This window comes from Podarcis pityusensis (assembly GCF_964106645.2).
Source record: "Podarcis pityusensis genome assembly, chromosome: 2".
NCBI lineage: Eukaryota > Metazoa > Chordata > Lepidosauria > Squamata > Lacertidae > Podarcis > Podarcis pityusensis.
In genome coordinates this window covers 43,559,323-43,583,706 of record NC_138029.1, presented here as the reverse complement: position 1 = coordinate 43,583,706, position 24,384 = coordinate 43,559,323, and the positions used below count along the sequence as shown (strand labels likewise).

Below are 24,384 nucleotides of genomic sequence, written 5' to 3'. Positions count from 1 at the left end.
CTTTTAGAAACAAGTTAAAAAGCACAGGTCCCAAAGTAATCCTTGGGGGACTTCACTATTGACATCTCTCCCTTCGGAGAACTATCCATTTATTCCTGCTCTCTGCTTGCTGCTACAGTAGTACCTCGGGTTACAGACGCTTCAGGTTACAGACTCCACTAACCCAGAAATAGTGCTTCAGGTTAAGAACTTTGCTTCAGGATGAGAACAGAAATCGTGCTGTGGTGGCGCAGCGGCAGCGGGAGGCCCCATTAGCTAAAGTGGTACCTCAGGTTAAGAACAGTTTCAGGTTGAGAACAGACCTCCGGAACAAGTTAAGTTCTTAACCCGAGGTACCACTGTACTTAAGCAATTTCTGATCCACAGGAGGATCCGTATGATTCCTTTTAGCCAATTCGGGCCCTGTTGAAAACATGGAAATGTTAATATGACATCGTACTCATCAGGGTCTCCTTTCGTACTAGCCAGTGGCGTAGCGTGGGGGGTGCAGGGGGGGCCGGCCGCACCGGGCGCAACATCTGGGGGTTAGGGTTAGGGGGCGCAAATCCACGGGTTAGGGGGCGCAAATTACTTGCCTTGCCCTGGGTGCTGACAACCCACGCTACGCCACTGGTACTAGCAAGAGGCACAGAGGTTATAAACCCTGGTCCAAATAATCTGTAGCGAAGGCTTGTTCTTGGCTTACTGATTATGATTCAAACAAACCGTGGTTCCCAGTTTGAATGCTAATATTAAGTCAGGGAGCATGGCTTCTTTCTTCCATATGGTAGCAGAGAGCAGCAAAGTAGGTGCCATCAACACATTCATAGTAGGTTAGTAACAATGGCTTATATTGAGATCCAAATGTACCAATATGGGAAGGAGTCCTTAAGGAGGCTCATTGGGGCAGAGGCTAATAACCCCTGGAAAACAGCCAAGGAGATTGTTCCAGCTTCTCTTTGTGTGGTAGCGCCCCTTAATGGCCACATCCTACTGCTATGGTCTTGAAAAGTGGTGTGAGCATTTTCCAAGTCAATTTCTTCTGTTACAATATGAAATTTTTTAAAATAATAATAGTTAGGATGGATTAGATTCAAGTAGTCCTCAACTTCTTCACAACTTCAGCTACCAGAAATTGGAATTTATCCCTCAGAAACACTGATTTCAGATTGTTAGCAAGTCTTGTGCTCATGTACTGCCTCATCCCTTTGACTGCTCCATTTCAATTAGTTACTACCTTTTCAGTTCAAACCTCAGTTTGTCATTACGCTTGAAGCAGAAAACTGGCTTGCACTTGCCTTCCAAGCTAATACTACCATGGTTTAGTGCTGAAATCCTATTGGGGGGTCTAAGCTCAAACTACAGCTCGCCAGTTCTAGCCCCAAAGTACCGGTAACTATAGCCTAAGGTTATAGGCTCACGACAGCTAAACCTCAAGACCTGCTTCTCCCCATATGAACTGACCTGAATCCTGCAATCATCAACAGAGGCTCTTCTTTGTGTGCCTCTTCTGCAAGAAGTCCAGAGGGCAGTAGCATGAGAACAGGCCTTTTCTGTGGTGGCTCCCTGTTTGTGGAATGCTCTCCCCAAGGGAGGCTCGCTTGGCACCTTCATTACATATCTTTAGGCACCAGTCAAAAACATTCCTCTTCTCCTAAGCCGATGGCTAATTAAACAAACCTATGGCCTTTTAAATTGGGGAGGGGTATTGTTTGTTTCTGTGCTATATTTTTGTAAACTGCCCTGTGATCCTCAGAAGGGCAGCACAGAAATTAAATTAAATTAATTAATTAATAATAATAATAATAATAATAATAATAATAATAATAATTCCTAGCAACCAGGATGCATCTTTCCTAAGATAAGTTGATCCGCTATCAAGATCTCCCTAGAAGTTAATTTCTGCAAATACTACTACACAATAAACGTGACTTACTTCTAGCTAAGTGGATATAGGATTATTCTATAACATATTAAAAGGCTGTTGGTTATCTTAGTAGTTTTGTCACTGGGGCAGAACATTGGAAAGGGAGAGCAGTTTTTATTTTTTTCACTGCTCAGTTAGGAAAAATAATGATGGTATGCTTTTCCTTACTATTTTACCTATTAAATGGGGGGTTTTTTGAAGTCACTTGTAAAATGAAATATTACTTTGTTATCTTAGGCTACAGGCCTAAGATAACTCCTCTTAGGAATCAATCACTTATGCACACTAACCTGGAAGTAGACTCAATGGAACTTAAGTGGAATTTATGCATCTAAAACACGCAATAATCAGGTCAAATGAAGATTGGTGGAAGCCTTGGAGCTGTGCTAATTTGCTGGGGAAATGCAGAAAAACATGGTCCTTTATACTACAAAGATGCTTTATTCTGGTTAAAGGAACCACGCTTTTATGCCTATGATACAAGCACTTAATCCCCTTTGGCAGCTATTGTATACTGCCTCCTATAGCCTCTGAACAGCCATGTGAGCTAGTTTAGGCTGAGAGTTGGTGACTGGAACAAGGTAGAAACTGAGCAAAAGCAAGGATGAATTAAGCAAGTTTATAATGTGAAACTCCACATGCTCAGAGCATATTTATTTATTATTTATCAAAGCTGGCAATATATATATTTTTTTGCAAACAAAAGAGTTATAAAACTACACATGCTCAAAACCTTTCTCGTGCCATAACAGATTGCTTTATTTAGTGGTATCTTATTTGATCCTTTTGAGGGGAAGGTGGTTCCAATTTTGGGAACTGCACCAGGGGTCCTCAACCACCTTAATCTGGCCTTGAGTACTGGGTGGAAAGAAAACCCATCTAGGCTGTTGATGTCAGCTGACAAACAAGTATATAGCATCTTATGTAGCTGCACTGTCAAAAAGGGCATGCTATATACTGTGCTTTCTGCAACACTGCCTGGTACCACAGCATTTCCTAGTTTCAGCAGCTACCATGTGCTCTGCTTCACACATTATAAGTGACCAATGTCCTGGCCAATCGTGGCTCTCTTGCAGCCATGGTACATGTATTTTACAACACTGTATAATTGTAAAACAACTCATGTTTGTAACATGCACAGACAAAACACTTAGTACAAGCAGCAGCCCCGTGTTAGAATAGTACTCACAGAAGATTTCAATAGCAAGTGTCACTTTGTATGAGCACTTGCAATCCTGAAATCTGTGCTGATGCTGGCAAGATAGATGGTATTATCCCCAGTTTGCCAGTGAATAGTACTGCAATAGACCATAAGAGGAAGCAAAGTCATCTCCCCCGAACTGGCACATTTTATAAACATTTCAGATGGCATATTACTTCCTGAAGTCACACCGTTCCAAGGCAGCGAGTTCCCAGTTCACCTGTGCCGATTTTCATCCTGGGCTTCTGCAGCTTGTTTCTGCGAGCTACAAGGATCTTCAGCAGCCCTTGCTGGCTTGGCTGCCTCCTCAGCGCAGCTTCTTTTGTGGGATTCCATCTGGCTGTGTTCAGTGCCAAGTGCCCAGATGCATTCCCCTGCCTCCTCCCCAATGCAGGCATCCTGGGCATATGGCAGAAAGTAAGCAGAAGGAATCAGTTATCAAACCACAAGATGATAACATAATGTCAGCAAACCTTTGGCTGGCCCCACAGGAGAAAAGGGAGGGAGGGTAGGCGGGAGAGAAAAGATCATTACTGAACCACAAAAAAGGCTACTATTAAAAACATCACTGGAAACTAAGCAGAATGAATGAACAGAAATCCTGGCATCAGAACTGGCAATATTGGGAAAACCAGCAAGAGCACATTTCAGTCTCCCGGGACACTCCATAATTGACCTTAAGGTGGCTATACAGTGGTACCTCAGGTTAAGTACTTAATTCGTTCCGGAGGTCCGTTCTTAACCTGAAACTGTTCTTAACCTGAAGCACCACTTTAGCTAATGGGGCCTCCTGCTGCTGCCGCACCGCCAGAGCACGATTTCTGTTCTCATCCTGAAGCAAAGTTCTTAACCCAAGGTACTATTTCTGGGTTAGCAGAGTCTGTAACCTGAAGCGTATGTAACCTGAAGCATATGTAACCCGAGGAACCACTGTATTGGAACTTCAAAGGGAGAATGCTACATGAAACAGATAAATTATGCCTCATCAGTAAGTTAGGTGCTATCACTTGTGGATAGAATGGACACAATGGATTTTTATCACACAATACAGTGGTACCTCAGGTTACATATGCTTCAGGTTACAGACTCCGCTAACCCAGAAATAGTGCTTCAGGTTAAGAACTTTGCTTCAGGATGAGAACAGAAATCATGCTCCGGCGGCGCGGCAGCAGCGGGAGGCCCCATTAGCTAAAGTGGTGCTTCAGGTTAAGAACAGTTTCAGGTTAAGTATGGACCTCCGGAACGAATTAAGTACTTAACCTGAGGTACCACTGTATATGCTAATTGATTTACCAATGCCAGAGCTTCTGTTAGCAACACAACTGTTAATAAGGTAATTATCACCATCTCTACTTTTCACATTTTATTTCCTTCTGACCTCACTGTTTACAACCCACACCAACTGTCTCTGCAACTAAGAGCAACACTGAATACACCTGATTATGTGAACTGTAATCTACGAAAAATTATGCCACAATAAATCTGTTAGTTTTTAAGGTGCCACAATAATTTGTTGTTTTTAGTAGAGATAGTAACCCAACAGAATCGGAGTTGATCCCAAGAAGCATGAAGATTCTATGGCACAGGACAGGAGGGTTCTATGTGATTTCTGCTTCATGGTTTCTGAAACCTATTCACAAACAAAACATAAAAGGGGTCTTATTTCTGAATAATTCATAACCATAACATTAGCTCGTATGGCTGACTGGTAGCTCTGGAACTCCTTCCACCTGGATGCTCAAAGTCCAAACCGGAAGCATTAAAAAACTTTACATAGGCTGGAAGTTCTGTTGACTGAGCCAATAGAGACGAAGCTTTCTTTCTTTTTACCTATATATTATGGGTCGAATTTGCACAGCAAACTGTGAAAATACACTCATACACAGAGGTTTTCACAGTATATGCTGCTAAGAGCCATGGGCGTAGCCAGGATTTTTGTTAGGGGGGCAGGACCGACTGTCAGTTAAGTATTTCTATTGTTTTACTTGATCTGGGGAAGGCAGCTGCCCCTCTGCCCCCGCTAGGCCATCGCCCGTGCTAAGAGCCAGAGCAAAATAGGTACCCCAAACTCCTGCTATCTCACAGTTTGTTATTACGGGATATAGGCTTTCATTCGACACGCTTATTAAATTCTAGAGAAAGAGAGGTCCAAGATTAAAGCGAAGCAACACACACCTCGCAAATATAATCGAAGCATAATCGAAGGCCACCAAAGCGCAAGCCTTGGGGCGGAGCAAGACAAGCAGCCGCATTTATACAGAGCATAGCGCCACCTGCAGGGTTCGTAAAGAGTGGGCGCAAAACAAGGCTCCGTTCTAACGACAACATGATCGAATTACGCTAAACTGCTGCTGGGAATGGAAAGGAGGGTGGCCTCTCTTCCTGGTTTCCTGTGCTGCATCATGCACGAACATCTCGCCTGTCAAAAAATTCATAGCGGTCAAGTCAAAAGCAGCCCTGGTGAGGGAACAGAGAAAACGGCAAATGCAGAAGGACTGGGGGTTTATCCGGCATTACTTGCAAGTTTATCACCGTCCCTAAAATTCATTGGTCTCTCTCTCTCTGTGCAGACAACCGGTTGAGAGATGCGTGTCTGGAATCAACTCTCACCCTTTCTTCTGTTCATAGCAGCCAACTCCTAGGGGCAGAGGTCCCTTCGCCCCCCCTAAAATATTTGAGCCCCCCCACCAAAGTTAATAGGCATTGCCATTCAAATAGAGTGCGTGTGGTCGATTACGCAGGGCGGGGCTTACCTGCCCCCCCAAAAATAATTATTCCAATTGGCACCCCTGCTTTTGTTATCCATTAAGCAAGAACGAGCGAGCCGCAGACACGAGTGTGTGAACGAGGGAGGGGACCCCTCCACTAACGACTCCGGTTGTGTGGAGCCACACGAGCGTGTCAGCTGCCCTCGTTCGCCAAAACAACAACAACAACAACAACAACAACGCCTGGCTGTTTATCTCGGCGGAGGCCCCGGCGGGGAGGCGGGCAGCAGCCTCCTTCGCTTGGGAAACTCCTGGCAGGGCCGTGCGGGGAGAGAGGGCGGGCCAGGCAGGCGGGCAGGCAGGCAGGCAGGCGGCAAGCGGGGCGGGGGGCAGAGCTGGGCGGCTTTCCAAGTGTCGCGAGCGAGGCAGGCGAGGAGGGAAGCAGGGCACTCGGGCAGTGGCCGCGGGGGAGCCGGGGGACGCGAAGCAGCCGAGGCCTTGCAGCGGAGGGCGCGAGCGGCACGCCAGGCCGGGGGAAGCCCCACGAAGGGCCTGCAGAGCAGCCAGCATGCCCGCCTCCGGAGGGGAGTAAGTTCGCCTCGCGCGGCAGGACCCAACTTCGCCTCCGCCGAGAGGACGGCGCGCGGCGAAGGGGCGGCTCGAGCTCGGCACTCCTCCCAACTCGCCGCAGCCGGGCGGGGGGGGGGGCTTCCACCTCTGGCCCGAGCGGGGCAGGACTCGGGGGGAGGCAGGCGGGAGAAGCCTCTCCTTGGGCCTCGCACTTGGAGGAAACTTCCCCCCAAGTTCGGAGCTCGCTCCCTCGCTTGAGCAGGTGCTGAAGGCCTTGGGCGCGTTTGTTTTGGTGTTGCTAATGCCTGTCTCTCCCTACTCTCGTGTCGTGTGAATAGCGGGGTCCCCCCCCCCCCCGTCCCCGAAGCCTAGCAGGAGCGGGCCCTTCGGTCTTCTCGTATTTCCCAAGTTGGTTGTTTTGGGAAGCCGGACTAGGGGGCAGCTGATGTTTATATCCGACAATGATCGCACCACATGGGCATGGCTGGACGGGGAGGGGAGCGTTGCTAGGGTATTTATAGGTTGTGGAATCCGACCGCGACGCGAGGCTGGAGGGGAAAACATGACCCCCCCTCCCCTCCCCTCCCCTCCCCTCTCCCTTCCTGGCCCTGCCTAGGTATTTGCGTTTCTGCTCTGTCGCTCAGCATCAGCTGTGCCGACAGAATGCAACAAAGAGTCTGGTGGCACCTTAGAGGCCTAGGGTTGCCATAGTTCAAAAAGTACAATTCCTGACACCAGCAGATTTGTTGTTGAGCTTTAGTTAGGAAGACCCCAAAATTGTTGAGCTTTTTGGGGGGAACCTCCCCTCAAAATAGTGATTTTTAAAAAAAGCTTTTGGAGCAGTTTCCGCTGCTTTTTCCGTTGCGTTGCCATACAACCGGGTTTTCCCAGACATTTTGCCAAAATTCCCCTTCACACCATTTTTACACCCGAAAACCAGGACAAGTCAGGAATTTTCTTGTCGTATGGCAAGCCTATAGAGGCCACAGTGTTTATTGTGGCATGAGCTTTTTGGGGGCGAGAGAGCTCACTTTGTCAGATGCATTGCTGAGAGGATTTTTGTCTGGATTCTCGTGATACAATAAATACAGGACACAAGATTCGGGTTGGTTTTGCTGCATCAGACTCAGTAACTGCTGTACCACCTCCACTACCCTGAATTTGCCACGGAAATGTTGTGTCTACTAGAGGACAATGGTGTAAGTTGATGAAGGCTGTTGTCCTGTCCATGCTTATCTGGGAGTAAGTTCCACTGAAGTTGACAGGGCATGTTTCTGAGTAGGCAACTTGCAGGAATTGCAGTGTGTATGAAGGAAGTTGCTCCCCCTAAAAACAAAAGAAACATCCAACAAAAATGTGCAAAAAAATTATTACTGTACTCATTTGTTGCAAAGGATTCAGATGTCTTTCCTCCAGATAGCTAATTTCTCCAGCCTTCAGGCCACCTATCCAAATACAGCTTCCAGTGCAATAAATAAGTGTTTCGTCTTGTGTCATGCCTACAATATCAGCAACAAGGATGTCATTTAGAGAGGGAAGCTCAGTTTTCTTCCTCAACAATTTCAGGGTGCCTTCATTGATGTAAAATAATTGCCAATTGTTATTCTTCAGGAAAAACTATATATTTATTATTATGAGATATAAAAACTATCCACAATAAATGCTCTTAAAATAATATTGTTTTGATGTTTTTTGTATTTATTTTAATAATTCCATCTGGAATGTATCCAAGACCAGGCCCTTGAAGTTTGCTGTGACTCGTGACTTGAAAGAGCACACCTTCTTCCACCAGTTCCCATTTAATTTTAAACGAGGGATGGGGAATGTCTCCAGCTGTTGTGCAACTGCATCTCGCACCATCCCTGATTATTGGCCATACTGCTTGGGGTTGATGGCAGTCAAAGTCCCAACAACTTCTAGATCCATTTGAGTCTGACTGAAGGCCTGGTTTTCAGGGTGAAAACAACCTTGGTCACCCTGACTGATGACTTAACAGGAGAGAGGGAGAACTGCAACCCTGTTGCTAGAAAAAAAGCTAGTAGCACACAGCCTGGGTTTCTGGTAGAAATGGAAACCTGCAAATGGCCATGATTCTCAGTGGATGTGGAGCTGCATTCCTGAATCTGGTGCCCTGCACATGTTTTGGACTACAACTCCTATCAACCCAACAAGGACTGATGGGAGCTGCATCCCAAAACATGGATTGCACCAAAGGCTGGTGTAAAGTGACATTACTGTATCTTCCTGCAATATCTACGATGAAACCCCTATACATTGTAGTCCTCCTCTCTTCTCTGAATCTTATCTCTATGTGAGCATCCACGCACCTGAGAGACCTCTTTGATGTTCTGTCCTGTAGCCCCAAGGGAGAGGATTATTCCACAGCCATCCTGCGCCAGAAACATCGTCCCAACCGCCTCATTGTAGATGAAGCGGCCAATGAAGACAACAGCATTGTGAGCCTGTCTCAGGTAACTATAAATCTACTGCTCACCTTTCCTGTCCATAGTGTCCTTTGCCCCACATTCCACAGTCAATTTAGCCGTTGTCACTGCTGCTTTATTCTAGACCATTGCCCTCTGCTCCTTAGCTAGTCTGGCCAGTCCATCTTCTCAAATCTTGCACCCAGTGAATATAATGACCCCATCTCACCATATAATGGCCAAGAACCAGTGCAGTACAGCATGGGGAGAAAGATAGTTCTACCATATAGTGGTGGGGAGGGGAAGTGGAATCAAGAGGAGGCTGTTGGGGTCAAGGGGTGCATGCGTCATGGTGCACATCCCCTGATCATAATCCTTTCTTGAATATAATCTTAGCTGTTAGGGGCTCGAGCAGGTCAATCCCCCAGCCCCTGCCACATTCCCCCTCACCCCCCCCCCGTGTCCCATGGCTCTTGGAAGGCAGTGAGCGCACTCAGTCTATGTTGGGCCATCCTTCCCCTTTCTTTTTAGCTTACAAACTAAATTTATGGGGAAACTTCTAAATATGTCAAGCCACTCTGTGTGTGTCTAACTTTTTGGGAAGAAGGGCAAGATATAAAATTCCAAATAACCAGTGGTAGTTTGGGGTTAGGTCATGTGTGTGTATTTATTTTTTTGTTATAACTGTTAATTATTTGGTTGGGTTAACTGATTTTAACCTATAAGATAAAGAAATATTGCTTATGTCCGTTAGACTAAAAAATGATTGCTCGTCTGCCTTTCCTAATCTATAGCTGAGAACTGCACGCATATATTTTGTGTCACAAACATGATGTGATTTGAATATTAACATAAAGAGCACACAGAGACTGTTGAGAAATATACATAAGCAACCCATGTGTGCAGAATTTTGCCAAGGCTGATGTGAGCAAATGATTTGAATTCAAACATATCTTAGATTTGCCAATATGCAACAGAGGTACCTAAGCGATGTTTTATTCTGTTTGATGTTTTATTCTATTTTTTAATCTGTTGGGAGCTGCCCAGCCAGAAGGGCAGGGTATGTATAAATAAATAAATAAATAAATACTAAAAAAAACACCCCATAGATTTGATTTTCTCCAGAGAGACAGGCAATAACACACACAATGGATATGCAAAAGTATACAATTTCCGTTCTCACAATGCCTTACAAAACACACATTGCAAATGCATCACAGGCATCCCACCTGCACAAACAGATGTGCCACATTTGACCCCGCAAGAACCACATCATGAAAACACACACAGCTGCATGTCATCTATTGGAAAGTGACCTTGCCTCATTCCCATTCTTGGTTCATCGCAGGCCAAGATGGAAGAGCTGCACTTGTTCCGGGGGGACACGGTGCTGCTGAAGGGGAAGAAGCGCCGGGAGACAGTCTGCATCGTCCTCACGGATGACTCCTGCCAGAACGAGAAGATCCGCATGAACCGCGTTACCCGCAACAACCTCCGTGTGCGCCTCGGAGACGTGGTCAGGTGAGGCCTGTCCAAATGGAACTAGGGGCAGGAAGGAAGCATAGGAAAGGGAGTTGTGCTGTGAGTGTGCTAGGGTGAGTGTGCGCTGCTACAGGGAGCACCAGAGGGCAAACTGTGCCACACAGTCAGCAAAGGCTCATAGTGGAGCTATTTTAAGCTTTTGGAGGGAATCAGCCCTTGTTATTGGTAATTTGCATGTGCACATCCATCTATATGTATACTTATTTGAAGTTGTCCAGCATGGAATCTGTTAAATTGGAATCTATTAAAATTGGGGGCAATGCTAGAGCTTGGGAACTGCTGCTGTGTTGCACACCCAGTATGTTGCATACCCAGTAGATCCAGCTTGTTCCTGAAGAGTGTGTTTGTGCATGTGTGCGCGCGCTCTGCTACATTACGGAAGCTAGCTGAGCCTTCCCTTGTCTAGTGTGCAGGCTTGTCCGGATGTGAAGTACGGAAAGCGGATCCACGTCCTGCCCATTGACGACACCATTGCAGGCTTGACTGGGAACCTCTTTGAAGTTTACCTCAAACCCTATTTCCTCGAGGCCTATCGACCTGTGCACAAAGGTGAGGAGGGGCAACACTAGGCCTGTCATAAGGAACAAGGCTAAATGGGAGGGAGGCAGTGCTGGAAAGAGGGGCCTTCGACCTGGAGGTGAAGGGGGCTGCAGTGAAGACAGCATCAGCACCCAGCGTGGTGGGGTAAATGCCAGGTTCCATGGGCCCCAGAGACCCCACCACAGCTGATGCCGACCTCTCTTTGTGCTCTTGCTCTCTCCCACAATTTCATTACAGTGGTACCTCGGGTTACATACGCTTCAGGTTACATACGCTTCAGGTTACAGACTCTGCTAACCCAGAAATATTACCTCAGGTTAAGAACTTTGCTTCAGGATGAGAACAGAAATCGTTCAGTGGCTGCACAGCGGCAGCAGGAGGCCCCATTACCTAAACTGGTGCTTCAGATTAAGAACAGTTTCAGGTTAAGAACAGACCTCAGGAATGAATTAAGTTCTTAACCTGAGGTACCACTGTATTGCTGTAAGATAAAGCGCTGGGCTAAGTAGCCGAGAGGATGCGGGTGGCGCTGTGGGTTAAACCACAGAGCCTAGGATTTGCTGATCAGAAGGTCGGCGGTTCGAATCCCCGTGACGGGGTGAGCTCCCGTTGCTCGGTCCCTGCTCCTGCCAACCTAGCAGTTCGAAAGCACGTCATGTGCAAGTAGATAAATAGGGACCGCTCCGGCGGGAAGGTAAATGGCGTTTCCGTGTGCTGCTCTGGTTTGCTAGAAGCGGCTTAGTCATGCTGGCCACATGACCCGGAAGTTGTCTGCGGACAAACGCCGGTTCCCTCGGCCTATAGAGCGAGATGAGCGCGCAACCCCAGAGTCAGTCACGACTGGACCTAATGGTCAGGGTTCCCTTTACCTTTACCTTTAAGTAGCCGAAGCCACTGCTACCTTGGTGATTTGTGTTTTATTTATTACTATCCTTATATCCCACTTTTCCTCCATGCAGCTCTAGGTGGCACCCATGGTTTTCTCCCTCCTCATTTTATCCTCAAAACAACCCTATAGGCTGAGAGTGAGTGAGTGGCCCAACGTCTCCCAGTAAGCTTTGTGGCTGAGTGGGAATCTGAACCCCCGTCTCCCAGGTCCTAGGAGTTTAGCTGCTGCACCACACTCACCTCCTCCACACTTCTGGGCCCCACCTTTGGCATGTGCCACTACAGGAGTGGAGCCTAGAGGCATTAGAGATAATAAAGATGGTGGCTGCTGCAGCTGCCTCACCCAAAGCTTATCTTTACAGCACCGAGCTGAGGGAGACCTGGCCAGCTGGACTAGTGCCACTGCCCATCCCTTCTGCCCCCGGAAAACTTTGGGGAGGGCTGACAGGAAGATGCCGGGGAGAGGAGCTTCTGGAGGGCACCATGCCAAGGGACTAACTTGGCACTGGTTCTACTTCTAAGCACCGGGGAGATTGTTTTCTCAGTCTGAGCACAGTTTGGGGCTGGGTTTGGCAACCCCACTGGGATTTATATTCCCAGTTCTCTTGTTTACTTGCAGGTGTTGCCTTTTCCTATTTTGCCCCAGAACTGTCACTTTCCAGCCTTTGTTGTGGGTCCTCAGGTTAGCATACCAAATTCGAAACCTTTGGAGCTAGCAAGGTGCTTCCTCTTGTCTTCCCAGGTGACATTTTCCTTGTGCGAGGCGGGATGAGGGCTGTGGAGTTCAAGGTGGTTGAGGTTGACCCCAGCCCCCACTGCATCGTTGCTCCTGACACCATCATCCACTGCGAGGGGGAGCCCATCAAGCGAGAGGTATGTATGGTCTGAAGAGATGCACCTCAGGGATGGGAGAGCAGGCAGCTGGATTATGGTTGGGCGATTATTACTAGAAGCCATTCAAGCCATTTGGATAGTGTAGAGGCACAGGATTTTGAGGGTGGGATATGCTGTACAAGATCAGCACTGTCCAGTTTGTTTGGTACATGCAAATAACTGTGGTCCTCAGTAAAATTTTATTTTTTAGAAAATAATTCTGTGGAAGATGCACCTCAACAAAATTGAAGAGAGGCGTAAGGGAAGCCTTCTGACCTCTCAATGTTGTTGGACTGCTACCTCCTATCACCTCTAACCAGCATGGCCAATGGTTGAGGTTGACAAGAGTTTGTAGTCCAGCAACATCTGGCAGGGCCCACAGAAGAGTTAAGGCACGAATCCTGCCTCCTCAGTTTACTCAGCATGTTAACTATGTCATATAAGCTTTGTGGGACAGGGTGCTCTGTTGTTGAGATACTTTCCTGCTCACCCCTCCGCTCTGTCAGGATGAAGAGGAAAGCCTCAATGATGTCGGCTATGATGACATTGGGGGCTGCCGTAAACAGCTGGCTCAGATCAAGGAGATGGTGGAGCTGCCCCTGAGACACCCAGCGCTCTTCAAAGCTATTGGTGTGAAGGTACGGCAGGGGAAGTGGGAAGGCCAGGGCGTAATAGCTTCCAGAGGACCATTCTTCACTGTTGTTCATGAAATGTATTACAACAGGGGAAGCTGATGTTGTGCCCTCTAGGAACTGGAGGCTTCAACTCCCATGCTGGCTGGGACTGGTGGGAGTTGTAGTTCACAACACCATACTAGCTATCCCTGTGTTGCAAAATTCTTCCATAGGTTGCAATACAATAATCAATACGACAATCTTTATTGTCACTGTCCCTTACAGAACAACAAAATTGAAAAAATCTACATCAGACATTCAAAAACGTGGACGAGTATTCCTTCTGCTTTGTTCCCACCACCTTTCTCTCTAAGCAGAATTTTCTGTGTCATTCATACTTCCACTCCTAAAATAAGCAAGAACCCTTTTCCTGCCTCCCACATTGTAGGCTCTCTTGGCTTCATTGGCCAAAGCATCTTTTCTGGCCCATTGACCTCTCACCAGGGATGGACTGAGACATTTTGACACCATGGGGGGGGGGTGGCTCATGAGGCTCTGCAAGGGCTTCCCTTCAAGGAAAAGCCTTTGTGAAGCATCACCACCAGGGGCAGGGCGGGGGGACGTGCAAACTCTGCAAGGGCTTAGCTGGGGTGTAACACTGTGCACTGGAATGCCTCCCTCTTGACAAGACTCTTGGCAAGCAGGAATGTTCCACAAGGCTTTGCTGCTGGTCTGTTTCTGCCCCTAGGGGCAAGGGAGACCAGCAAGCAACACACTGCCGCTCTCCTGCCGCAGAAGCCTCCTTTACATGGTTTGTGGTGGGAGCAGTGTGGCAAGGCAGGGTGTCTGTGAGGGCACCACCCTCACCGCTTCCATTGCCTGAGGCGACTGCTTCACCCGCCTCATGGGTGGGCCAGCTCTGCCTCTGTCACTGTTGGAGGACCTAATTATTTTGCACAGACTCTCCTTATAGGACTCCTCTGCCTTCCCTCCTTTCTTTCCCTAGCCTCCACGAGGGATTCTTCTTTATGGTCCCCCTGGCACTGGGAAAACACTTGTTGCCCGTGCTGTTGCAAATGAAACCGGAGCCTTCTTCTTCCTTATCAACGGTGAGAAATACTGTGTGAAATGGAGGGAGGGAAGTTGTGTGGGGGATCTTAGCAAAACCTATCCATCCATTCTTCATCCATTGAGGACAACCACTCTAATCCTTCTTGCCACCCAGAAATAAATGATAGTTATGATTAAAGTGAAGCCGGTGTACAGGAGATGTATAAACTCTGGGCTGTGTCCAAAGCAGGCACAGCAGAACTGGCAATAGTATTTTTGATGCCATGCCATTTCATTCTCCAACTGTCCTCTATAGCTACTCTGAAGTATAGAAGAGGCTGTTTTATAATCTTAGACTAAGTATTGTCTTCTGTTCTTCTACAGGCCCAGAGATCATGAGCAAACTGGCTGGGGAATCGGAGAGCAACTTGCGCAAAGCCTTTGAAGAGGCAGAGAAGAATGCTCCAGCCATTATCTTTATTGATGAGCTGGATGCCATTGCCCCTAAGAGGGAGAAGGTGAGAGATGGCGTTATTGGGAGCAGATAGTGAAGTTATCCTACTTTGCTGAAAGACAGCTGCCTGTTCAAACTGGGATCCTTCTATGATTGGCTGCTCCCATCTCAGATGTGTTGGGAAGGTATCCTCAATGCAATAAACTGCCTCCAGAAATGTCAAAAGCAACTATATCTCACCATTAGGTGAAATATTAGTTTAAACGAAGCCTGTGTGTTTTCCCTCAACACACACACACACACATGCACAGAGAGAGAGAGAGAGAGAGAGAGAGAGAGAGAGAGAGAGAGGCTAAATTTAGCCAGAGGTATGCTGGTCTTTCCCCAGTTGTGTTACTTGGGAAATGCTGGTGTGTGATATTCTTTGGGGCTGTTGATAGCACTGGCACATTCTGTAAAGCTGTTCAGCGTGAAATGAGAGAAGATATGGCAGAATGGAATAAACCCGGTTCTGGATGTGCTTAATGCTGTGATGGAACAGAAATCATTAAGTTTTGTACAGTACCAGGAATAGTGACTCTCTCCCAGCCTGACACTAGCAGGAGCCATGCTGAGAGAGCCCAGTTCTATTCCCATCACAGTTATCTTCAGCTTGGCGGTAAGTTTGTGTAATGTAGAATACAGTAATCCTTTCTTGGCATTATACTGCTGGTGGAGGAAAAGGTGCTGCCAAATACCTTCCCCCTTGCTCTTGCTTCTCAGAATGCTGCAAAATCCTGTCCTATGGATCCAAGTACAAGAGATGCTGCAAGGGATGCAATTCAATCTTTTGCCCTGTTATGGTGCTCACCTTGGGCCCCTCCTCCAGATGTTTGCATGTCTTCCCTTTAATCATTCATCCCATACTTTTCAATGCATGTTACTTTCCAAACTGCAGAAAGCCCTTTTTAAAAATAAAGTGGATTTTGATGGGCTAGGGCAATAAACTGCTCTAATCCACTCTAACTGCGCAAACTTGAAATTCCTGTGAGGTCTTGAATCTTTCCACAAAATCCTGACCACCTGGAGGCAGCCATACATTGCTGTACAGTGGAACCTCTACTTACAGACATAATCCGTTCCGGAGGTCCATCCGCTGGTCTAAACAGTACGCTAGAAGAGGCTTCTTGTGCGCATGCACATTCGGCAGTAACACACTTCTGCACATGCACAGATGGCAGAAGCCGCTTCCATGCATGCGCGAATCGCGGCAAACCTGGTGTTTACTTCCGGGTTTGCCGTGGATGCAACTTGGAATGTCCACGAGATGAGGCGTATGTAAGTCAAGGTTCCACTGTGTCTCCCAAGTTTGCTCTTGTGCACATCTACCACCACTAGGGGTAGCAGTGTCCAAAATTTTAGTCCTAGGATGGATTTGTTTGACTTCTAAGCTAAGGTATGAGAGCCAGTTGTTGTTCCAGCGTTTCTTTCAACTTTGGGCTCCCATTTCAGACACATGGAGAAGTGGAACGCCGCATTGTGTCCCAGCTGCTCACACTCATGGATGGCCTGAAGCAGCGCTCACATGTGATAGTCATGGCGGCTACAAATCGGCCCAACAGCATCGATCCTGCACTGCGCCGGTTTGGTAGGAGACTGTCCTGCATTCTCATCCATCTGCCCTAGGAACTCTCCTCCTTCTCCTCCCTTGGGTGTGAGCCTTAAATCCATTGAGGAAAATGCCAGAGTCCCATTGTCACAAGTTGCTCCTAAAGGTGCTGGCTGTAACAAGAGACAAGTTTCTAGCTCTCTTGTTTAATCCATGGGGGCCTTAACCTTCCCAGATGCCAACCCATCTCCAGGGACACATCCTAACTACTTAGACCCACTTCCCATTCATTGTTCCCTCATCTGCAAGATATGATAGTTATGAGGATGAAAACAGCACACTCAAGGCTAAGGAGTGTCATTTTTGGTAGTTCTGGGCTCAGTGCTCCTTTACCCTCTGCAGGGCGCTTTGACCGAGAAATTGACATTGGGATCCCAGATTCTGTGGGAAGGCTGGAAATCCTGCAGATACACACCAAGAACATGAAACTGGCTGATGATGTGGACCTGGAGAGGGTGAGGAACAGGCAGTGGAGGCCCATGGGGAGGCAGGGTGGATCCAAGGGACACTTGGAGATGCATGGGCTCTTTAGAGCTTGGTAAGGGCTGCATTAGGCAGGAACACTTATCTCTTGATTTCTGCTACATGTCTTAATGAGCTGTCATAGGTCACACACAATAGGTGGAACACTCCATCTCACACTCCTCAAGCCATGCCTTTCAAGGATGCCACTTCCCACACTGACCAAGAGGTTCAACATCAAGTGACGCACCTCATATGTGACCCAGGTTGGGTGGGAGGATGCAGGTTAAGAGCCATGGCCCTAGGTGCAAAGATGTGGTGCACATGAATTATTGTAGCTCTCAGGCTACTAGTGGATAACAGGGTATGCAGGAAACCTAAGGAGACAGCAGCATGCTTTGGGGATTGCCTGTGTGTGCTTGTCAGGGCGTGCTTATCCTTGCTCAGAGACTGGGTATGAAGAGTAGAATGACAGTTCCAGAAAGTACCCTGTATAAAATGCAGGGTGCTCTACATTTGCCTGAGGTCAACTGAGGACTCATCCACATTTCCATTTGCCCCACTGCTTTCCCCTTGGGGAAACCTGCAGTTTAGCGCTGAAATAGAGCAGACAGCAAACGTGTTTTCTGCAGATTGGCGTTTGTTCAGTGCTAAAAGAGCAAGTTTGTCAGCAGTCTATTGTTTGGGACAGCTGATTACACCTCTAGCTGCAAGGAAAGGCTCTTTGCATCATTAGGAGAGGCTCACTTTCCTTAGAAGCTGCTTCAGGAACCCTTAAGGAACTGTCCTAGGGAATGACACCCCATGCAAAGCCCCCTCCAACACACAGTTTGTGATTACAGGTGGCCAATGAAACGCATGGGCACGTGGGTGCTGACCTGGCAGCTCTGTGTTCTGAGGCAGCGCTCCAAGCTATCCGCAAGAAGATGAGCGTCATTGACCTGGAGGACGACACGATTGATGCTGACATCCTCAATTCCATGGCTGTCACTATGGATGACTTCCAGGTGGGCCAGCTCTTGGCAATCCAATAGCAAGAGCTCTTAAGCTAAATATATGTAGCTATCACCCTTGTTCACTTTGTTCGCCAACCCCAGTGGCCCTACCAAACCCACTTCCCCCTTGCTAACCCCCCTCCCTTTACACCCCCAGTCTTCCTGTTGATCCCACTGTTGCTGCTGCTGCTTGAGACAGGAGGAAAAAGCCAGCGTTGAAAATGTGGGCTTCTTTCTTGTGCTTTCTTCAGCTGCAGCAGGTTTTGTGTATGTTTGTGTGTGAGAAAGTGAGTGAGTGTCAGAGCACAGCTTCTTTCTCCACTTTGTCCTCTCCCCCTCTTCCCTCCATCACTGCTGGTGTGCTGGGAAGCCAGAAAAGGAAGACGGCACTTCAAAATGCAGGCTTTTTCCCTCCTCTCTTCCACAATGCAGAGTGACTTAGACCTTCCCTTTTCCACTGTGCCTTCCTGCCTTCGTGCACCTCTGGTTCCCTCCTCCTCTCTGGCTTTGGTCGCCCACATACTTGCTCACTTGGCCAAAGTGCCCTGGTGTTCCTGGGTTGCTCTTGGGGGATTCTATGGGAAGCAAGGAAGGAACCTGCTGCCTCTGTCCAGGGAGGCGCAGAACTTCAATGCTTCATGTTCTCTTCTGCTTTGTAGTGGGCCCTTGGACAGAGCAACCCGTCAGCACTTCGCGAGACTGTAGTGGAGGTTCCACAGGTCTGCTGGGAAGATATTGGAGGCCTGCAGGAAGTCAAGCGTGAGCTACAAGAGTTGGTGCAGGTCAGTAGCAGCATGCTGTGGTTCGGCCCCCAGATAGCAAAGAGAAGCATTAATGTGCTGCTTCAAAACTGGTACAGCAGAAGAGTGTCCTGACTACATGGTCAGTAAGGGGGAACAGTCCCAGTTCTCTAACACACACCCCACTCCCTCTCACCCTCAACAGTTCCCAGTGGAGTATCCCGACAAGTTCCTGAAATTTGGAATGACGCCATCACGAGGTGTGCTTTTCTATGGACCTCCTGGCTGTGGCAAGACCCTCCTGGCCAAGGCCATTGCGAACGAGTGCCAGGCCAATTTTGTCTCCATCAAGGGGCCTGAGCTGCTCACCATGTGGTTTGGAGAAAGTGAGGCCAACGTCCGCGACGTTTTTGACAAGGTACAAAGTGGATGCAGGGTGGGACAGATGAACACTCACTTGAAATCAGGTGGGCTCTGACACTGGATAGCTTTCAGCTTCAGATAAAGGCATTTCTCTCTTACCAGGCCTTTGAGAAACAGCAGCAAGCCATTTTTTAGTGTTGTCAAATGAATGGGGATGTATATTGAATTCTAAATGCGGTATTCTATAGCTTTGTAAGTAGTTTTTGGATTGTTTTATGTATCTTAGTTGCAACTGGTCCTGAGGCCATGTAACAAAGCACAGGATATACATTTTATGGCTGAATGAAGAAGCAAATAAGTAATGAGAGGGCAGCAACTGGAAGTTCCAACTGCTTTCCAGTAGCCCATATGAAGAACTAAAAGCAAAGGAGATTGTAGCAAACCTCCAGACTTTATTATCATTTTTTAAAACAACAACAATTGTTGTTGTTGTTGTTAAGGGAGGCCCCTGGTGGTATGTTCAATAAAGATTTGCCTATCAGTCTTCCACAGGGAGCAGATATCTATATAGTTTCTATATGGTCTTTGTGGAATACAGTTTCTGTGCTGCATTCTTATTGGCAGCCTGAAGATCTGCCCACTAAGCACCCAGTGTTAACTAGGTCCTTCCTAACATATTACTTGGGAACCACTGAGCTAAGAGCCTCCAGCTCTTCGTTGCCATTAGGTGTGGGTGGCTACCATGCAGCCCTCAGTTCACCACCTTCACCCTATAAATAGGGACAGGCAGCTGGTGTACCTACTGTTGGGGATGCACTACACAGGGTAGACGTGGAGCCTTTGAGCTCTAGATCACACTGGTACCTTGCATCCCCCAGGCCAGGCAGGCTGCTCCCTGCATCCTCTTCTTTGATGAACTGGACTCCATTGCCAAGTCCCGTGGTGGCGGTGCAGGAGACGGCGGAGGCGCAGCTGACCGTGTCATCAACCAGATCCTCACAGAGATGGATGGCATGACCAACAAGAAGACAGTTTTCATCATAGGTGCCACCAACAGGTAAAGAGGGTGGGGAAGGGAGGGTACAGTTGGGTGGCCAAGTCGTGCATAAGAACTGTGCTGGGTCTCCTCTCAAAGAAAGCTGCTCTGTTGACATATGATCAACACCAGACTGTTTGTCCCAGTGCAAACTCAGCCACTTGGCCCCCAGATACTATTCCGTTTTACCCTCATTGGGAGGGAATGCAAGGAGGACTTTTTTGGAAAAGAGTTAAATCAGAACCAGGTCATTAGAGGTGAGTCCTTAGGGCAGTGGGGAGGGACCTCTTGACTGGATCTCGATCTCAAGGCTTCCAAATGCAGACTGCAGTTATATCTCCAGGCACACAGCCTTCCTCAGGCCATGTCACCACCTGATGACACTCCAAGTAGTGTCTCTGTCTCTCACTAAGGAATGAGAGGGAGGCTTCATTTCCCTGCTTCATGCTGAGAAAGGGAACCCTCTTCTCAGGTTGGCATGGGAGGTATTCACTTAAACTGTTGTTTCTTGATTCGCTGTGGCAAGGACATGTGGCTTGAAGTTTCGTATAGCCTCTACTCACTCACACTTCATTTTAGTTTTCACCCAAGTCAGACATATTTTCTTTTATCGCTTCCTCTTATCATTTTCCTTATCTCTTCCACTTTTCTGCCTTTGTGCTCAGGTTTATTTTTAGTATTCTGCCTGCCTTTATGTCAATTCACCTTTCCACACAGGCTGCATGAATTAACCCTACACTCCTTTTAACCTCACCCTCAACACCCCAGAGAGTGTACCTGGCATAAACTGGATGCTAGAAAGGCATGGAAAACTTAAATTCAAAGGATGGAGACTTGTAGAAACCCCAACAGTCTTTTGTCTTGTTCCATCAAACTTCACTAGGTGAGGAGAATGGGTCCCACCAGTGCCCAGTAGATCAAAGCCTACATAGTCCTAGCTTATGAATCTCAACATTTCCCCACTCATTTACAGATCATGGCACATTCCAGTAGGCCATCAGCAGCCCTTTTCACTAATGCTAGCAATACTACATTCTTTATGTGGCCATGTGCTCACCAGTGTGTACATTTGCCAAGCACTGAAAGTTAGAGCTCCATGCATCCATAGAAGCAGCCTTTGGAAGGAGGGTTCTTTGGAAGGAGAATGTTCTGCCTCACAGCTTCCCTTCATGCAAAGTTACACCTCCTTCCTTGCTAATTCTTATCCGTCACTACTATAGAATCTGCTCTTTGCTTTAAGCTTGGTTACCGATGAAACTAAGAGCTTGAGTGAGGAGAGTCATGTGTCGCTGCCTTGGGGTAATCAAGAAACACAGTTCTGTAAGGGGATGGCTCTCTATTCCCGTTGACCATAGTGAATCCATATTCCTTTTTCAGCACACAGAAGGGAAGCTAAGCGAGGAAACCTTTGTTGGTATGCAGACCCTGACTGCTTTGCTCCAAAGGAATGTGTATCTCTGGGTGAAAAATATTCCCTTTCCCTGCCTTGACACCTGTGAATGGATACCCCCGTCTGTGCTGTTGCTGAGCTGAGCTGAGATGTGGAGTGCCTTATCTAGGGTGAAGCAGCCAATATACCTTGAATATATTCTCTGTCTCTTTGGCCTCCAGACCAGACATCATTGACCCAGCCATCCTTCGTCCAGGACGCCTTGATCAGCTCATCTACATCCCCTTGCCCGATGACAAGTCTCGCATAGCTATTCTCCAAGCCAACTTGCGAAAGTCACCTATCGCCAAGGTCAGTGAAAGCCAGGACTGAACACAGGGGAGGGGAGGTGAAACAGCATGGGAAGTAGATAGTAGAAATGGGGATAGGATTCTGAGACCACATCCTGGCCTCCACCACCACTGTCTTCCAACAGAGGAGGATGTATTGCACGAAAGGTATGTTTATCTTCTTCAAACAGGGAATGTTTTTTCTGTGTTGGCAGGACCTTTCCAGTAAGCTCATGTTATCTTTCTCCAACAGGATGTGGATTTAAATTACTTGGCCAAGATCACACATGGCTTCTCAGGTGCTGACCTCACTGAAATATGCCAGCGTGCCTGCAAACTGGCCATCCGTGAGGCCATCGAGATGGAGATCAAGGCAGAACGGGAGCGTCAGCGTCATAAATGTGCTGCCATGGTATGGTAGTGAGACTTCCCCACATCCCAACAGGGCCAGGCAGGATTCCTTCCATTGCCTCATGCCCTGTTCTTCCCCATAGTAACATATTCTGCATAGTATTCTGGGAACTTTATGGCCACCCCCCATCGTGGGGCCACAGTGTCCTTGATTGCATTGATCTCACAGGGCTTTGGAGCTTGTAAGGATGCAGCTCTACAACATTTCCCCCCCCCCTGCCCTTTTGTGATAGGATGACGATTATGACCCCGTGCCAGAGATCCGACGCGATCACTTTGAGGAAGCAATGCGCTTTGCACGCCGCTCTGTCAGTGATAATGACATACGCAAGTATGAGATGTTTGCCCAAACATTACAGCAAAGCCGTGGCTTTGGCAACTTCAGGTAATGTTGGAGAACTTTTTGCTTCCTCTGCCCCAAGCTAGAGTTTCACTTCAGTGCAGTGGACAGGGCCTGGGTGAGGAACTTGGCCCCACAGATGTTGTTTGACCAGAACTCCCATGGCTGGGATTAGTGAAGGCTGAAGTTCAACAACATTCCTAGGTTCCCCTTTCCTAGGATAGGGGGAAATTTGTTCTTTGAAACAAGATACAGGAACCTCAGCTTGACTCTACTATGTAGCCTGACTCTCTACTATCTACCTTGTCACTCTGCTAACTTTTCTAAGTTGCTTTGGGTTGCCTTGGGCAGGATAAAGTGACTAACAAATTAAATAAATTAAATAATAACAGTACTATCAAGATTTCCGAGGGTTGCATTCCATCATCCCAACCAACTGAAAATAATACTTTTTATTATTAAGTGTATGACCCAGTGAGGGCTCTCAAGTTAGTTTAAGATGTTAAATTCCATATACAAAATAAAGGGTACCATTCAAAATAAGTGCAATAGAATTAAACACACACACACTAGCTAAAATAAACAAAAGACCATTCAAAAACAGCATTGCCCTGACCCAGCTATGGAGATCCACAGGCGGTACCTGCAGACTCTGAATTGCAGGTATAAATTAGAAGTGCATTCAGATGCACATTAGAATTAGCACCCGAGTGAGGATACAGTCCCTCCATATTGCATTACTTTAAACGGGATGGGTTTTTATGTGCATTGGGATGTGCATCACATCCACATTATTTTAACACCTTGTTTATGTAGAGTACAACCAGATCAGTGCCCACATTCATAAAACAGAATAACCCAACTTTCTCTTGCATGAAACCAAGGCCATTCTTTATCTCCACAGGTTTCCATCTGGAAAGCAGAGCACCAGTGGAGAGGGAAACAGTGGAAGCAGCAGTGGCCAAGGAAGCCTCTTCCAAGAGGAGGGCGATGATGATCTTTACAACTGAATGTGCAGGAAATGCCTCCTTTTTGCTGGCATCATTTACCCTGTATTCTCATAGTTATTGTGCTCTTTAATGTCAGGGCTGGTGCTTGAGCCCCAACTCCTACCCTCATCCTTGTATGTGGAATCTGAGCTACCAGAGGCAAACTCCTCGTCCCTGATTTGGGGGCCAGATGCCTCTTTCAGTGTTTGTGCCTGTCTCGGCCACTACCAGGAACCTCATGGCACCGACAGCCCTTGCATTTGTTGGGTGTCCAAGGCAATACCCATGGAAGTCACCAGGGGGCAGCAAAAGCCTAAGCAGCTGCTGGATCAGAGGCAAAGGTCCATCTAGTCTGGCATTCTGTTTCCGCCAACCAGCCAGATGCCTCACAGGGTGCAAAGCTGCCCACTTATCCCTTGATCTCATCTCAAACTGTCCCAAGCTGGTGCCTGCACCTTGTAGCATATGTATTGATGGCTCCCACTTTTTTTAGAAACCAGGGAACAGGAGGATCCTTTTGCAAGCCGACCCAGCCTGCTCCCATTAGTCCTTTCTTAGTCCACAGCAAAGACAGCTTTTGAAGTCTGCAGTTATGCATGAAGCCAATGAACTCCAGTTTGTGATACCAGTTGACAGAGATTTCTGAATGTCTTAATAAACTGAAAGTGCATGCCCCTTATACTGGGAGGAATTTTATAAAAGCCTGAAGTGTAATGTCTTGTGTGTGCAGACTTCACATCTGCAGGGGCTGGAATGGCTTGGGGCAGCAAGCTCCAGAATTGAACAGGCAGGGCATGTTGGCAGACAGAGAGAGACCTATGATTCTGCTACTAATTCCCATCTATGCTGGGAAAACGTTAAACTTTCCCTTCTGTTGTGCACATTTGCCATATTTCAGCCAGGTTTCCAGAG

At 47.5% G+C, this 24,384-nt stretch overlaps 1 protein-coding gene and 1 long non-coding RNA gene across 3 annotated transcripts; one reads left to right on the top strand and one right to left on the bottom strand.

The window, feature by feature from the left end:
- Window positions 1-2,524: 2,524 nt before the first annotated feature.
- LOC308470810 lies at window positions 2,525-5,423 on the bottom strand. The gene is made up of 2 exons (XR_013982662.1): window positions 5,283-5,423; window positions 2,525-3,506 (listed from the first exon to the last, which is right to left on the bottom strand). It is a non-coding gene; the product is annotated as an uncharacterized lncRNA (long non-coding RNA).
- Window positions 5,424-5,547: 124 nt separating this feature from the next.
- LOC308470808 (transitional endoplasmic reticulum ATPase-like) lies at window positions 5,548-24,173 on the top strand. 2 transcript variants are annotated; one of them, XM_080994267.1, is made up of 18 exons: window positions 5,548-5,567; window positions 8,745-8,856; window positions 10,157-10,329; window positions 10,757-10,899; window positions 12,521-12,651; window positions 13,158-13,289; window positions 14,272-14,374; window positions 14,700-14,833; window positions 16,261-16,396; window positions 16,760-16,872; window positions 17,722-17,886; window positions 18,534-18,656; window positions 18,820-19,032; window positions 19,856-20,034; window positions 21,625-21,754; window positions 21,986-22,144; window positions 22,377-22,528; window positions 23,388-24,173. In XM_080994267.1, the coding sequence occupies exons 3-18, from the start codon at window positions 10,163-10,165 to the stop codon at window positions 23,491-23,493; spliced, it is 2,286 nt and encodes a 761-aa protein (XP_080850393.1). In that variant the 5' UTR covers window positions 5,548-5,567; window positions 8,745-8,856; window positions 10,157-10,162; the 3' UTR covers window positions 23,494-24,173. The 2 variants fall into 2 exon arrangements, with proteins under 2 accessions (XP_080850393.1, XP_080850392.1); XM_080994266.1 differs by lacking the exon at window positions 5,548-5,567 and adding an exon at window positions 6,224-6,403.
- The last annotated feature ends 211 nt before the right edge of the window (window positions 24,174-24,384 follow it).